General features: G+C 40.3%; 1 protein-coding gene across 2 annotated transcripts in view; it reads right to left on the minus strand.

Moving 5' to 3' along the window:
* NKD1 (NKD inhibitor of WNT signaling pathway 1) overlaps positions 1-16,763 on the minus strand; it is a 150,833-nt gene that overhangs the window by 57,996 nt on the left and 76,074 nt on the right. For both annotated transcript variants that reach the window (XM_030582089.1, XM_030582087.1), the window contains exon 4: positions 1,317-1,374. In XM_030582089.1, the coding sequence (XP_030437949.1) occupies positions 1,317-1,374 (58 nt within the window). The remainder of the gene's footprint in view (positions 1-1,316; positions 1,375-16,763) is intronic.

Below are 16,763 nucleotides of genomic sequence, written 5' to 3' on the forward strand. Positions count from 1 at the left end.
CATACTGAAGGACTTGCGTTCTGTAAAATGACCTCTTCCTCTCTGGAGGTACTAAACAATGTCCAAATCTGCTGTCAGAAGACATCCAGCTTCTAACTGCAACAGTATGAACTCATCATTCTAGATAGGGGTCTTAATGAATTCTTCCATTGGAGCTTCCTCTAAGAAACCTCGAGCAGTATCCATCTTTATATTTTTCAAAACAGGAGATTTATCTACAGTCTCAATGACCTTAAACCTTAAAATCCAAGGACATTTTTATGCAGAGTCTTCTAACCACACACATGCACAAGTAGCCATTATATAGAACGATGGTATTGTCTAAATAAAACTTGGTATGGTTCCTTACATTGAACTAATTGGGGACATTACTTCCATTAGCCCAGAACCTAAGTATAGTGCACAGCCAAAGTAACTAGCCACTGTGTAAGGGACAATCTCATAAGCACGTCAGCAGCCCCATGGCTGTTGTGCCTTTGCTACACAGGGCAGGATAGCTGGTGGATCTACACAGGTGAAGATCCAATGTCCTCAACTCTGTGTTTCTCAGCCTCATACCCAATCCATTAGGGTGCAAGAAGCCCCATTAAGCTGCGTTCTTTGGCACATGGGATGGGTACGGTCCTGCTGTTCCCTTCACAGCAGAGCTACACCATTTTCCACTATTGTTAGGGCCACAATCACAGAAGAGGCAAGTTTAGCCTCATAGACAGGAGATCTGCACAAATAATGACATCTGCTCTTTTGTGCTGAGCAAGAATCTCTAATTCTTATTGGAGATTAACAGATTTGGTCTCTATGCCACAGTCGGACTGTGACTACACATCTGCACTTGGAGCAGGGGGGAGGGGTGATTCCCAGTGCAAGTGGACATACTCGCAATAGCTTTCATTGAGCCCTCTTCCAAAAAGAAGCCGCAGCAGTTTGGGCAGCAGTGAGTGATGGTGTGGGCTAGCCCCCCTAAATACTTTCCCATGGGGTCCAGGAAGATTTGCACCTGGGGCAGCTAGCCCATGCCACTGCTCACTGCTGCCTATGCTGCAATGGCAACGCTGCTATTTTCAGTGCGCTAGCTTGATGAGTGCTAATGTGAGATAGGATCACACTCCTAGCTCAAAGTCTAGACATCGTCTAGATTTGTGGATTTAGGAGGGTTACAGAAAAATTGGCGTATCCCTGTCTTATTAGCCACCAAAGATAATTACATTCCCCATACAGATTACACACTATTATTCACGGAGTTCACACTTTATGACCTGGTTTGAATTTTTCAAATATGCCTTAGTATTAACTAAGGAGAAATGTTCTTTATGTACCTTCTAGACGAAATTGTTCATCACCAATTGTCTCTCTGTAACCTTCACCAGACGGATCCTGTAGAAATAAGAGGTACAAAGAAAAAAAGATTTAATGGCTTTACAAACATTGAAACATTAATCAAAGGCCTAATTTGGTTCCAAAGTTAATGACAAATGTTATAAGTTATAACACAACGGGCCCTCACAATGCAGTCATCTTCCCCGTGCACATAGGCACCATTTCATGAGTGCTTATGATAACAAGGAGAAAGGAAAAGGTAAAGTTCTATAAGTTTGAAGTATCCCATAAATGGCCACTATATCTTTACTGCAGAGACCCCTAAGAAACACAAAGCCTATAAAGTTGGCATTCACTTGGGAATTAAGGGCAGCAGTTAGGGAGCCTTCTGCAGGAAGACAAGGATAAGTCAGTATCTCTCCAAAAGGAGGACTGGTTGTATTCATTAGCTTATTTAATGAGGTCATCTAATCAAGATGAGTCTTAAAGAGACTGACAGAGGCTCAGCAACTTTTTAACCTTCAGAGATTGTACATTGCCCTACCTTTCTAAGCGACTTGTTAGCAGTTACCAGCTCTCCTTTCTCCAGACCAGGAGGTAACTAAAGCAAGAAATAAGACCCTAGGAACTCTGAGATCAATTTCTGTACCCGTGTTTTTTAATTACATTCTACAGAATGCACTGGTGTCTGAACAACCCCGAAGAACCTGAAAACTTCCCTTTCTCCTTGTGCATGTACATTTTAAATAAAGTAATGAGCTGGTGGCCCAAATCTGCATGAGACTGAATCTCACTGAAAGGCATGATTGTCCTGGATAAAACTATAGGTTTTTGCAGCGCCATCAGAGCAGCCATTTTGGATTTATTCTTCCAAGCAGCAAATCCCAACCACCTCTTTCTGAAGCTCTGTTTTTAATTTAAAATATCTATTAGAGCCCCTTCTTCCTTAATAAGTGTTGATACGCACCAGCTCTTATCTCCAGAATAAACAAAGGAAGGAATGGGCATGGAAGGAAGGGAAATGTTATTAAATGCTGTGCTTGGGCACTACCACATTTCTGCAAGAGGATGAAATCTCCAAAACTCATGAACTAGGGGTCTGACAATAACATCCTCACATGTGTAAGCACAGACACTGGCATAAGGGGGAGAGACAAGCATTCATAAATGAATTAACTTGAAGAAGCAGATTTAGCTGCCTTAGCGTGGCACTCAAGAGTAGATTCTGTGTGAAGTCCTCACACTAACATCTGTAGGTATGAAATCACACCATTAACATATCTATATCTCTCATTTAAACTGTACACATAGGACTGTTTGGGAGACATGAAAAGGGAAAAAATGTAGGAAATAACAGACCCTGGTTTTTTGAAGGTTACACAAAAGATTTGTAAAGTTAGGACTTTTTAAAATTAAGGGACACAAATGCATTTGTGAAAATCAGTGTTTACTTTCATTACTGTGTAAAAAACAAAAAAGGTAAGGAGAGTCATACTAACAAGACCTTTTGACTTACTTGCACTATTAAAACAGAGCTCATGAGTACTAAGAACCCTAAGAACACTAGGATAAATTCAGTTGTAAATATACTACAACGTTTAGTTTCTTCTTGCATTTTCAAATGCCCCTTTGAAGAGGTACATGTCATCATTTTTTTTGGGTCCCTGAAATAGTACTTTTCATACTCAAGAGCACCTCCAATAATTTCACAGTAATGAGCTAGGTAGTGTAATGACTATGCAGACAAACACAGTACCATAATTCGCTCACACATCCCTAGATATTTAGCAACAGCTTTTTAACTGAGCAGCAATGTTGATTTATCAACTATTTTCTTAGAAAAGAACCACGGGACAGCTGGACAGCTGCTAGTTATAAGCTGAAATCACCTTGCTTTTAACATTCTACCCACAGGAGAATAACTTCCACTCTGTAGCCCCCACCTCTAGAACTCCGACGTTAGCAGTATAGGCCTTGGATAGGACTCCCAAGTGCTGATGCTTAATCTTGTTATCTTCTGGGCCAGAGGAAATTATGAAATCCATTGATCCATACTGACAAACCTCAGAGTCTTGTTATTTATTTATTTATACCAAATTTTGTTGGTCACAGCTTAATTACAAACAAACAAAACCTTTTCTTTTAAAAGCAAAAGATATTTCACTGTAAAAAAAACAAACACACCCAATAAATAAGCTAATAAAATTAATCTTTAGCAACTGATACCTCAACAAGCGGGAACTGAGAAAAAGAATGCATAGAGGGGAAAGCAAATAGTTAATATTCTCTGAGTTGGACTCCCTATTTTCTCATTTTAATCATTAAGTGGGTCTTATGTAAATATTTTTACATGCTAGTTTTAGCTTCACTCCCTCTGTAGCTCCTAGTTATTCATTTAAGTTACGGCAGCGATTTCATACAAACTAAATTTTCAATAATTATTTTCCCTCTTAAGCCAAATTATTATGACTCACCAACTTCTGGGAATGTTTTTGTTGATGGTCTAGAGCAGTAATACATGTGTTAAATGGTATATGTATTGACAACCCAGTCCTGAAGCTGATGACAGCAACACTTGCACAATTTACTGACATATCTAATCAGCAAGAACTCATCAGCTGCCAATCAAATTTGCTCTTTCGTGACAGTAAGATTATGACATGCATTATTTCTGATAGACAGACATTTACACAATAGAGGTGTTGGAAACTGGACCTAAAAATATCTGTTGTTATACTAACATCTTATGGGAGAAGCTGAAAAACTAAGCCACAAAAAGTTGCCTTGATCCAAATATCACTATTGTTTTGGTAAACAAATTGCACTGGAAACAAGTATCAAAGTATCTTTTAACCCCAAAGACAGATGTCACAACCTACAAAAGTGCCATAATGCTCCCTGCTTGTGAAAAGTGTACTGGACACATTTCACATATAATAATTCTCAGAAATGAAAAAAAAGATAATGGCTGGGGGGAAAGTTATATACAACATTGCTGATTTCTCTCTATTGTAAAAAATGCAGAGTTCTTTCAGTTATGCATAAGTATTGTTTTAAAAAGATTAGACACTCTTTCCTGAGGCTGAGATGGGGGAAATGCATTGGCTACAACAATTCTGAAAATTTAATATGACAACAGAGCCAGCAATGGTGTAGCATACATGTTGGCAATGGAAAAATAAATGATTTTAATGGGAAGAGGTAGGGCACTAATCAGATGAGGATACCCAAAGAAGAACATGAAGGAATGTCTTTAAAAAAACCAAAGGAAATATTTGCTTGATGAAATAGTACATGTGATGAAAGACCAAATTAAGATTCTGATCTTGCATCTCATTCTGCTAGCATAGACCCTTCTGCTCTGCATGGATGCAAGGGTCCATGTTAGCAGATTGTACTAGAGGACTGGTGCCTAAGAGAGCAAAAGCAACCATGTGTAAGTCTTTGATAGCTGAGATATATCACAGTCCTGACGCTGTGTTTTAAATCACAACACTGCATTTTCCAACTGGAACACCAACTCACGAAACAACCAAAACCAGATGTACCCTGTGACATACTATATAAATGAGGTCAGCGAATGTTTGAAAGAGTAAAGAAAAGAAGAGTTTATGTAGAAGGAGTATTCCAGTGTGCCGTTTCTATAGGTTGCCAAACAGGATCCCATCTACAGCAAGTGTTTGCACCTCAGTGGGAGTTTCCCGGATAAATAAGTTAGCCCCTGTTAGCTATCAACACAAATCATACAAAATGACTAAAAACTCAAGCACAGACATCTGCTTCAAAGCTGTTAACAGCTGCCTGGCTGACTTCAACAGTAAAGACCTTGTGTCCCACGTACTCTTTTCTGAGAGATGCCACTGTAGTCAACTGAGATTTAAGGGGGTAGGGATAGAGAGAAGAGTTAATTAGTGCAACTCTCTCAGAAATGCAGCTCAGTATATACATACATAAGGAAGAAAAGGAATGTTTAAAAGCTCCCTATTCCAGAGTTCTACGGAGCTGGTTATAATCAGGCAATCACACTTTCTGCTCCCCTTTGCAGTAGGCTCGAACTCTACACTGAATTCTATTTTTTTTTAACCCCAATCTGAGCCCTAACCACCCTGTTTAATTTTAATACAGACATGATCTTCTGAATTGCTGAAGTCAAGATACTCATTCTGGGCATTTCCAGGCTATTGGATTCGTATCCTCAGCTATCTAAAACGCTGCAATCAGAATATTCTTCCTTTCCCATTCTTCTGTCCATGTCACTCTTGTCCTTCAATCCCCTTGCTAACTCTCCATCTGCTATGTTCCTTGTCTTTGCATCCCAGGCTCTGCATGGTGTTACTCCTGTCTATATTTGAGCTCTCATCCCGTTCCATGGTTCCAAGTACTGTCTATTGACCCCAAGAATTCTCTCACTTTCGCCCAATAGCTGCATGTAGGTATCAATAGGCCAAGAGAAGATTGAACATTTTGATACTGCACAGGTGAGAGCGCCTTGGGGACAGAGGAGCTGATTCACAGAAGTATTTGGGTACCTCTGAGCAAAGCCTTGAGCTATTTCAGGGTCTTTCTTGATTCCAGCCATGCTGAGTGCTGCTACAAAGTCCAAGAATATAAATATAGAACTACCGTCTTGTCCATAAGCATCATCATATCTGCTCCACATTCTGGTCTGAAATCCAGACAGCTTCAGGATGATAACCTGTAGACAGGTATACTTGGAGAGGGCTCTTTGCTAGTTTCTCGTTACACGTGTTAATTTTGTGAGTATCCAATGACGAGTTATAGGTATAAATGGTCAAATTGTGGAAACTATTACCATGATTAGGTATGCAATCGTAACTGCACCACCAAGTTGAGCACACATTTTGGTCATGCATTGCCCACTTACACATTTGAAAATCACGCCTCAAATATTAATCTGTTCTTCAGTGCTACCTGCTCCTCTTTTACTCCTGATCTTTTTGACTGTACTGGATTTGCCTGCATTAGGATTGTAAGCCCCTTGTGGCAAGGGCTTCTTATCTCTCCATGTTTATAAAGCATTTTGTATACCTGAAGCATTATACAAATTCAAATTTCTATGAATCCATTAATATCCTCAGCCTCTCAATGACAAAGCTCAAACAGAAATATCACCAGAAAAACAACACAAAATTAACAACAGATACATGAACCATGAAGAAAACCACTCAGTGGAAAAGACAAAACTACAAAGGCTAACACCCACACACTTAAGCTTTAGTACAAGTCTAATATCATTTCTCGCCATGGAGCAGAGTTGCTCTCTCCCCTATTTATGTAAACTCTACGTGTATTTTTAAATTTTGCTTTTTTAAACTACTTAATCATTTAAAAATTCATTGGGATTCTATTTTCTGTAATGCAAATGCAAAGCAGCTCACACTTGGGACAGAAATCAAGGTGACTTCAGCTAGACAAGTATTAAAATATACATAGTAACTGTAGTAATTCAGTTTATTGAGCAGAAGTGGCAAGCTCCAGTCTTTTGGGTAAAAAGATAAATTTGACTAATTTACCCCTAATTTTATTAGTCTGTGATCCATTACAACTGGGTCATTCCTTTTCATATTCTAAACATGGAGGCTCCTTTAAAAAAAAACCCAAACATCTCTCTAGAGTCACGATATATTACCAGACGATAGAGCTGTTCAGAGAACTGATTGCTTCAGCAAATTCCCAATGTCTTGCCTCCAATTGAAGAATCAAGAGGCAACTCCACCTGCTGGCACTATGCTGTGAAGTTAGAGAAAGTTTTTTTTAAAAACAAAACAATAATAATCATAAAGAAATCTTGCATCACTGTTGCACATCCTCTAATTGAGAAGCAACACAGATGTGCTCTGAAGGGTCCCATTGGAGAATGTCAAATGAACCCTGTATAGAGGACCCTCAAAGAAGTGGCAGAGGAACAAAGGTGCTTTGCATAACCAGGCTAAGCTGCAGGTCAACTTGCAACACGCACTTTAAAAGCACTTTCTGTATCTGTCTTGTCCCACTCCCAGATCCTCAATACACCTTCCAACATGATAGAAAGACACCATGTTTCACATCTCTCTGTGGTATTTCTCATGCATTCTTCAGCCTCTGGAAAGCAGGTAGCCTCAATACTGAAATGTAGGCCTTTCACCTTGGTTTTCAGTGGTTAGTAGAACCTTCTTTTTTATGTTCACTCACATAAATGTGCACACAAAAGCCGTTAGCCTGGTCAAGTTAGTTCAGTTCATTTGAAACGTGAGGTTCCTACTACAGTTTGGCCAGGACTCTACAGAACACATACAGCATTAATCTGGGAGAGAGAAAAAACCAAGAGATTATTAAAATTTTGACCTTCTTTTGCATGCCTTCAACTTGCAAAAAACACCAAGAATAAGAACTCAGGTGTCAGCAGATAAAATTAGTAGACAACCAATGCTGTCTCTTAGGGGACATCTTAGTCTAGATCTTCACTGCAGATTGAATGTCACTGGTATTGGCACCTCTTGTTTGGGGTAAAGTTGAAATCAGGAGTTTCTCTGTTTTTAGAAGCTCTTCCTAAGTCTTTAAAAATCACCTCCACCATTAACACTTAACACACTACTATTTGTGTGGCCTTTGCCTTACTAGGGTGATTGAGATGTGTTTGGATACTCTATTCCAAGAACTTCTGATAGATAATACTGTCCTACTTACACTGAATTTGAAGCTAATACATGATCAGCTTTTCTAGAGATTCAAATATTACTTCTACAGAAACAATGTGAAAACTTTTAGTTGAAAATGAACTATTTCTGGATGAAAAATATCTAGTCTTCAAGATGAAAGGGAACTAAGACAAGAAACCCACCTGCGGCTATATTTAAATTCATTTTAAAGTATCTTCATTAAATTAATTTTAAAGTCCATGTGATCAGTTTTGAGATTTAGACATTTGCTATACTTTGTTCTAACTACCCTCTAAGCTCTTTGCCAATGACAGGTTCACCAGTTTTCTTTCCTTCTCCCTCGCCTCTTGTATCCTGCCTATGACCCGAACTATCCTGAAGACCAGATTTAAAGGAGTAGGAGTGAGGAAGAATCTTCATCCAGTTTCCACGCTGGAGAAGCTCAACCAAATCCCCAAAATGTGTTGGTGGGTTTTTTTAGGTTTCCACAGCAAGGCAGATAGTTTCTTTAAGATGGTTCTTTGCGATGGTTTCCAGGTGCCTTAGGATGGTGAAGCTATATTACCCATTGTATGCTACACTGAGAACAAGGCACAAAAAATAAATGTGGAGTACTGTGCCTCATTACGTAGTACAGCATTAATTTAGGATGTGACCCAAAGATCCCTGCGGTCAATGAGAGACTTTCCACTGACTCCAATGGCCTTTGGATTGGGACCTTATAGAAATAGTTTGTAATTTTCAAACTTTTTTCTGAGAACATCCAGATTGTATCTCTATTTGAACACAGGTTCTCCCACAGCATAAGGCCTTGATCTAAAAGCTGCTCTAGATGGATAACTTCTGTTCCACTACTAGGCTCCCCTTAGATTCCCCAAATCTCTTCTTGTTAGTAGAGGAGGTATTATTTAGGCAGCTCTGGCTGTCAAGAAATCTAAATTCAATTCCTGCTCTGCCACAGACTTACTCTGTGGACTTTGGTCCTCAATTTCTAATCTGTAAAATGGAGTTAATGATACTTACTTTTGTGAAGAGCTCTGAGAGCTATGGTTGAAAATGCACTATTATTATACTCGGCTAAATAGCACAGGTGTGCAACCCCAGAGACATATGCTAACATTAATCCATAAATCTGTCAACAGGAGGTGCTGGCAAAACAGATGGCTCACATTCTTCCACTCACCACAACCCCTTCCCCCCAGAAAACCCAGGTATGTCAACTAATCATTCCACAACAGGCAAGAATTTTACTGGGCCAGGAAGTCACAGCAAAGAACAACAATGCCACTAGCATGACTTCTAAAATTGAGTCAACAGAGCGCCCTGCGAGAGCATAGACATTAATAACGTCAAAAGGCACATACTGCTTTCACCCCTCCTCTTTCCCCCTAAAAATATGTTATGTAAGGCAGTCACCATGAGCCAGCAGGAGAGAAAGCTAAGGGGAAAAAGGACGAAGAAAAAGAGAAAAGCTGTCCATATTCAATCCTACAAGCAGCACAATATCAAAACCATGCTGAATGACAAGCAGCACTAAGTACACAGAAATAGACACAGGCTAAAACATTGTCACAGCATTTGAAAAACCTGAATTAGATGAGCAGTGACATAGTGACCTGTAGGGTCAGCAGGATTACAAATGCCTATACAGTTGCCTTCTAAAAAAATTATACATGAGAGTTACCTCTGAGATAAGGAATTTCAATTGCCATCTCAATAGCTGAAAACTGAGGATACTAAATTTCCTTTGTAATGTTACTGTAGCAACAACAGCTGTGGCAGGCTTTACGCTAAAGAATCTGAGTGCTGTTCTGATTCAGTGTTTCAGTAGGCAGACCATATTGCAATACGGGGACCAGTCTGCCATGCACATTTCCTTAAAAGGAATCGCAGGGCCATAGTACCACATCAAAGCTAGCGAGTTTAGCAGATTTCCCTCCCTCTCAGTCTTTGAGGCTGAGACTTCATACTCCAGAATTTAATATCTTTTTCCTCCCTCCCCCCCAGCCCTTTTGTCTGCGTCTCTGTTCTCTAAGAGCTAACAGATGTTGATGCCATGAAGTTTCAAAGAAAACTTCTGATGCCCATATAACTCATTACAACTAATATATTCCAAGAATGCTTGTAGCTCAGGAAACACTGGGGTGAAAAAAACAGAGGAGAAGGGGCAAATGTCTACGCTGAATAACTCTTGAGAGAAAATAAATAGTTCACTTTAAAGTCACTGGGGAATTCTTTAACAAGCTCTTTCTTCTGCAAACCACAGAACAAATTCAACTGAGCCTAGAATTCCCAAGCGGAAAGAAAAATAACCCCAAATAAATGGTGAAGAAGATGGAAGTTAAGATGCCCAGTTCACCCATCAGCAAAATACCACAATCTGAAGGTGGGCTATTTCCAAGCAGGGCTGATTATGACTGGTCTTTAACCCATCCCTAGAAAACAGAGGTTGGCAGCAATAACTATGAAGAGACATACCCTAGATTTCTAAAAGAGCCCAAACAGTATGAACAGCTTCATCAGCTCTCGCAATCATTTCGTTCAAGGAGCTATTCTAGTACAGCCTTCAAAAATACTAATTGGGGCAAGTCGTTAATTTATTAATAATTAATTTATTATTTTTTATTATTATTATTTTACAGAAGAGGGAAACACTTGCTTTTTCAACCACGTGTTGAGACTCAGGCAATTTGATTTTGAGCCGGGGCTGGTAAATTGTTGTATCCATTTTGCATGCAAACCCTCTCTTAATTTCTCTAACAAATCTCCACCCCCAACAAGCTGCTCCAGTACACAGCTGCATCCTCCTTTCCGTTTGGTCAGAATCCTCCTGGGAGTAAGGAGGGGTTGTTTTGGGGGGTGGGAGTGTTGGAGGAAGGAGGGGGTGAGAATGAGATTAAATCAATTTCTACAGCAGGAAGATTGGATTACGTGGCTGTGCACAACGCAGGGCCCAATCTTGCATTACTGACACAGGCAAACCTCCCATTGAAAGCAGTGACCTGCCTGTATGAGGACTGCAGGACCAAGCACTCTGATCGGAGAGCCAGAAACAGTAGGGTTCCACACCTCACATCACCTCTACCAGCAGCATTCTTGAGGCTTGGAATCTGTCCTACATTTGGAAGAATGTACAATCCAAGTGCAAGAAAAAACAGTTACAGTGTTAACATTCCCCCCCACCAACCCACAACCCACTAATTTTACCTAATCTAGGTAATTATGAAGCTCTCAACCCACCTGGTATCTAGGAGCAACTAACTGATACAATTGAATATTCCAGGCTTCTCTCATTTTATAATTCAAATGTAGTGACTGTAGATGAACACAAATATTTTGTTTGTAAGATCTTTAGCGTATTCATGCTTGGACTGAAAACAGAAGCAAAGAATGGAAGTCAGGTGGCCAGTCCTTCTTTTACAGCCAGAGGAGGGGAAGTTCACTTTTTAGAATGGCACAAATACACCCACCTCTCCATTCCACAACGTACAGAACTACTGCTTCTTTACAGCCCACTCACTTCCAAACACTGGCTAATGCATCTGTTTCCAACTGCAGAAAATCCTTCCTACGGCAGCTCACTCTTCACCATCTTCCCCCACTTCAGTTGCTATTGCCACCCCCACATCTTTCCAGAAGAAGGGTCTCAAAAATACACTGACAAATAGCATAGAAAACATAGACACCAACTGTTAGATTAGATTTGTTCAGACTGAAAGATATATGTTCCTTCTCTTTCTGATGCCTAGTAAAGTGCTGCTTTTGCACATCTCTTCCACTGCACCATTTTGGGATTATTCAGTTCTGCTTTGGAACAAAGAAGGACAAGTCCTCAAAATATGAGTGTAGCCTTGCCAAGTAAAATACCATCAGACTGTGTCAGTGACACACATTTTAGGGATTTACAGCTAAATGATGGACAAACATCAGAAGGTTCAGAGATATGATTAAGCATCCATAAATTCAGAGGTATAACAGAACCCCCCAAACTTCATAGTCTGTAAGATTGGGACTGCAGGTGAGGTGATGAGTCATCCTTGCTTGATTAAGCCACATGTGGTGATGTGTCAGGCTCCAGCCAATCCACAAGCCAGGAACTGGTCTGGTGACTCTGAGGGCAGGTATATAAGCCTCACATGAGACACGGCAGCTCAGTCTTGCTGATGTCACTTCATAGGTTGCAATTCTCCTGTCCGGTGACAGACTTTACAGGCTATAGCCTGCTCCCAGCCTGACTGCCACTGCACTGACCACTAGGTTTGACCATATTTGTCTCAGTTTCTGACATTACAGGTCTCCACAAAACAACTAGATACTTCCAAACATTAGACAAAGAGGGGTTGGTCAGTGCATTAGAAGTCTTTCAAATCCGACAATAACCGTATCTACTAGGTGCTCTAACTGCTATGTCATTTTGACATCCCAGCATGCATCAAACTGGAAATTCATTGCTACCATAACACCCGAGTGGGGCAATCCCACGGGCATCAGAGAGAGGCTTGTTTTCTTAATATATTGTGTATCTTCCCCAAGTTCCTTTTATCCTTTGAATAGTGCTATCCTTCAGCCAGAGCTAACTGTAAAAAAAGACTACAACCTCCACAGGTGGAAAAAAAAAGGCAAAGAACCTTTAACACAGTTTAAAGAATAACCTCAATGGGCTGATTCTGGGCTCCAGCTGGGTTCTGCAATAGCTGGGATAGCTCACTGAAATAGTTTTCACCACAAGGTGAAAAATTAGTGAGTGGCATTTAACCAAAATAACAGTAAATTGTGTTTTCACCAAAAGCTAAAATTTTCTCCATGGTAAAAAACCCAAAACAGAATCTTTACATTCAAAACAAATTAAAAAATATGTCTAAAATCCTTAAGTACTTACTCACTGAAGCCAACAGAAACTGTTCCGGAGTAAAGACTTTGGGATTTGGACCAATGACAACAATACTCTCAACTTGTAAAGTGCCATGTTACTGCTTTCCATGTTCAAAGTACTGTCCAAACATTAATTAAAAGGGAAGTGACATGTCCAGGTTTTTATTAAACTTGCTGGACTATCTCAGCTGTCCGCACAATTTTACAGCTTACGCTCAATTTGAGAGTGTAAGTGTCTGTTTCTGGAGTTTGCATAATAGAAGCCTTGAGACAATCCAGGGCATAAGAGCTTCCAGTCATGGATATTTCTCCTTCGTGCATGCTCATCTCTATGGGCCTTCTCTCTGCAGCTCACAATTCTCTTCCATGTTATCATGTTAGCAGCAATTAACATTCCTTAGATTTCTCCCCATGTTTTATTTGCCAGAGAAACAATTAATCCATTTCTAACTGTACGTCTCCAGGCTTCAAGTTTTGGAGGTTGTAGCTACTCAGTGTCACCAACTTTTGTGATTTTATCATGAGTCTTGCAATATTTGGTGTTTTTCTTAAAGTCTTAGCTCCTGGAGTCCTGTGATTATACCCGAGTGTCTCATCTTATATTAAAAAAATTAGGTTTCAAGCCTTCATGGCTGCAGATAAAAGCTTGACAAATGTGGCCTGCAAACCAGAAAGTAAATAAAAAGAATCCAACATTTATTATTTTTTGGAGTCTGGGAAGCCAGCTTCATGATTTTTTAACACATGGGGTTGGCAATACTGCAATGTCCAGGTATTTCTTAATAAGCTGCGAATACATAAGAACTAGACATACACCACTCTCAAAACATGCCTACCCACTGCACACGAAGTTCCTACTGTACACACCGGAGCTGTGTTACAGGCAGAAAACTCAGTCCTCCAAATACAGCAAACTTCATGAGCTGGGACACATTTGAGAAACCCTCATTTGGAGCATAACTACCATTCTCTGGGTACAGAAAGCTCTGAACACAGTGGGGCCAGTATGGTTTCACTGGGAGAATGGGGTAAAGCAAGGGCAGCCCAGACACCAATTTTCTTGGGGTTTGTCTTCACTGCAGCGTCAGCTAAAGTGCTCCCTTAACCCGACTCCTGCCCACACAGGAAAATCACTAGCTTGAGTTAAGCAGTTCTTTAAACTCGAGCTGACAGGCCCATCAACAGGAAAGGACTGAAGCTTGACTGCTGCTAACGCTTGAGCTAGTGATGCAGTGGGGACTCAGTTCTCTGTGCAGCTGTGACTGCACTAGGCTAATTTAAGAGCCGTTAACTCTAGCGTAGACAACCTGAGCTAAGACTGCAGTGGAGACAAGCCCTTAGCTATCACAGTGATTGGCATGGTTGAAGAACAGAGCTTGCTTAACAGAGATGGGCCTTGTAGGTCAGGGAAGTACAGGCACATGAGTTCTGTTCCAGAGGCCCTGGGTTCAATCCCCTCTGCCTATGACTCACCAAGGAGTGTGGTGGTTACATATGCTCACAGATATAGTACAAGAGCGCTAGGCGCTGAATGTCATTCATCCTGCAGGGCCATAGGCTGAAACCCAGCTCTACTAAGAAGCCAATCAAATGAGTGAATTTGATGCTGTAAAAACAGTACAGGAATAAAACTCCTATTTCCACAGTCCAATCAATGATGTATACAGTACCATTCATGGCTCACACCAGCTTTCTCTGTCTGCCATCCTTATCAAGGCCTCAAAGTGCCTCCACACTGGATGTCCACCCTCATAGCACACAATAATGTTTTCTTCAGTTTCCCTGGCCTCTGGCTTGGCCACTGCTTTTTCCTTCATCAGCATAGAATGCTGCCTAGTCAAAAATGGTATTATCTCTTGGGATCACCAGTCATCTCCTCTCTCCATAAAGTGTGTGAGGAAGCAGGGGAGAGGGGTCAGAGTACAGAAAATGCATCACAGGGCCAAAAAATGCCAATAATCAGGATGTGAGTGAGTGACATGAGTTGGAATTTTTAAGACTCCAAGTAACAGACCTAAATGTTTCTTTAGTTTTGTGGCAAGGGTTGTGATTTATAGCAGTGTTTACACAGAAAGACCAGTTGTAATCCTTTACAGTGTTTACACAATCTTTTAATATTTTCCGTGTGGATCAGACTCTCTTTTGGGGAACAGCTGAGTAGAAATTACATGTAGAGCAGTAGTCACAACTGACCCCTGCAGTGCTATTAAAGGGACACATTCACCTTAGATATCACATCTGTTGGCAAAAGCTTTACCTACTGTTGGAACAACAAACACCTGAAAGAGATTAAAGATGAAAGACAATCTCAGTTTTTCCAATCGGTTAACTTTGTCCATTTGACTCTACACAGAATCATTTTCACTGTTTCCTCTCTTTTAAGCTGATTGGTCTGTTTCATGTGTTGTCATGTGAAAGATGCACAACAATAAAAGAGGAGACAAAAACAATTTCTTTTCAAAAGTAGGAAGATCGGAGTTTTAAAGCCATAAACATGCTGAGGGGATTGAAGAACAGGTGTGATACCCCAAACTACTTTTATTTAACATTTTAAACATAAACTAGGACAAACACCTCTTACAATCACCACTGCTTCCTGTGCCCCAATCTACGTTCAATTATTTTATTTATAATTGACTAGATTTCAAGCCACCCTTCAATGTCTCATACCAAAGGGAGTTAAAGTGGACACGATAGATGCCATGTCCCACTGAAGATGCAGCTACCACTACCCATTAATAGGGTCAGCAGAAGGCAGCACAGAATACTAAAACAGGGCATGAACTCCTGAACCTCCAGCAAAGAAGCAAGAACAGAATTCACTCCGCTACTATGGTTAGGTACTGTGGGCCTGATTCTGATCTCAGCTATATAAACTGCATGCTGCTGTTAAGCCAACGGACTTACATCAGTGTCACAGAGAGGAGCATCTGGGACCCCTTTTTTTTTTTTGCTGGCATGTTCTAACCCAGTTCCGCTGGTAGTCAGCTGGAGTATCAACACTTCTGATATCAAAGTAGCTATGTTTAGCTTCAGTCCAAAACTCTTGATATTGTGCTTGTAAAGAAATGCAAAGAACCCCGCCCTAGAGAAAGATGAAAGGAGCCCATCTCCCCTTTAAATTGTCAAGCAAGCCAGGGCCTTGACTCTCTTTTCAATGGGAAGTCAAAATGTCTGACTTCAATCAGTTTGTATAAACCAGCTTTTGTTTTTCCTTTTACCCAAATGACTCCACTCTTAAGGATTTATTGTAACTGGATTGCTTTTCTACCCAGCAGGGAGCTGTAGCACTCGCAAAGCTGTTCCACACAGTAGGTTTTCCGCTGATTGAATTTCTAGACTTTCAGCTCTTCGGAAATGTTTGCTCTTGTACAAGCTGTCAGAGGGAAATTGTGTGCAGCCGAATTTGTCTCAGCTAACACTGAGCAGGGTTCCATACACAGGCGGCAATGTGGCATTGAAAAAAGGAGGATCAATCAAAATTGCTAAGGAAAAGAAAGTCTCTGCCACAAAACAAAAACTAAACAGGGTTGCGGGGGAGGGGAAGTGGATAAGAAGGAAATAATTTCCTTCTATATGAATACTGGAAAGAAGCAACAAACTAACACTCAGAAAAGCTTTTGTTTAACACTATCAAAAGTTAGGGCTGAACAACCACTCACTGGACTAAAGTGGCTGCTTCCACTTAAACATGTGGCACAGAAACAGTCTTGGCAGAACTGAATTTTTTTTTATTTCGATGGATAATATCAATGTTTATTGTTCAGCCTCTTTATAAAAAAATCATTTAAATTTTCAGTTTAAATTGTCAGCAAAATTATTGGTTTTAAGCCTTTTTAATTTTATTTAAATGTTCACATTTGCAGGAAATTAGGGGAGTCAGACAACTATTTAATGACAGTCAACAATGATATT

Source organism: Gopherus evgoodei, chromosome 12 (assembly GCF_007399415.2).
Source record: "Gopherus evgoodei ecotype Sinaloan lineage chromosome 12, rGopEvg1_v1.p, whole genome shotgun sequence".
NCBI lineage: Eukaryota > Metazoa > Chordata > Testudines > Testudinidae > Gopherus > Gopherus evgoodei.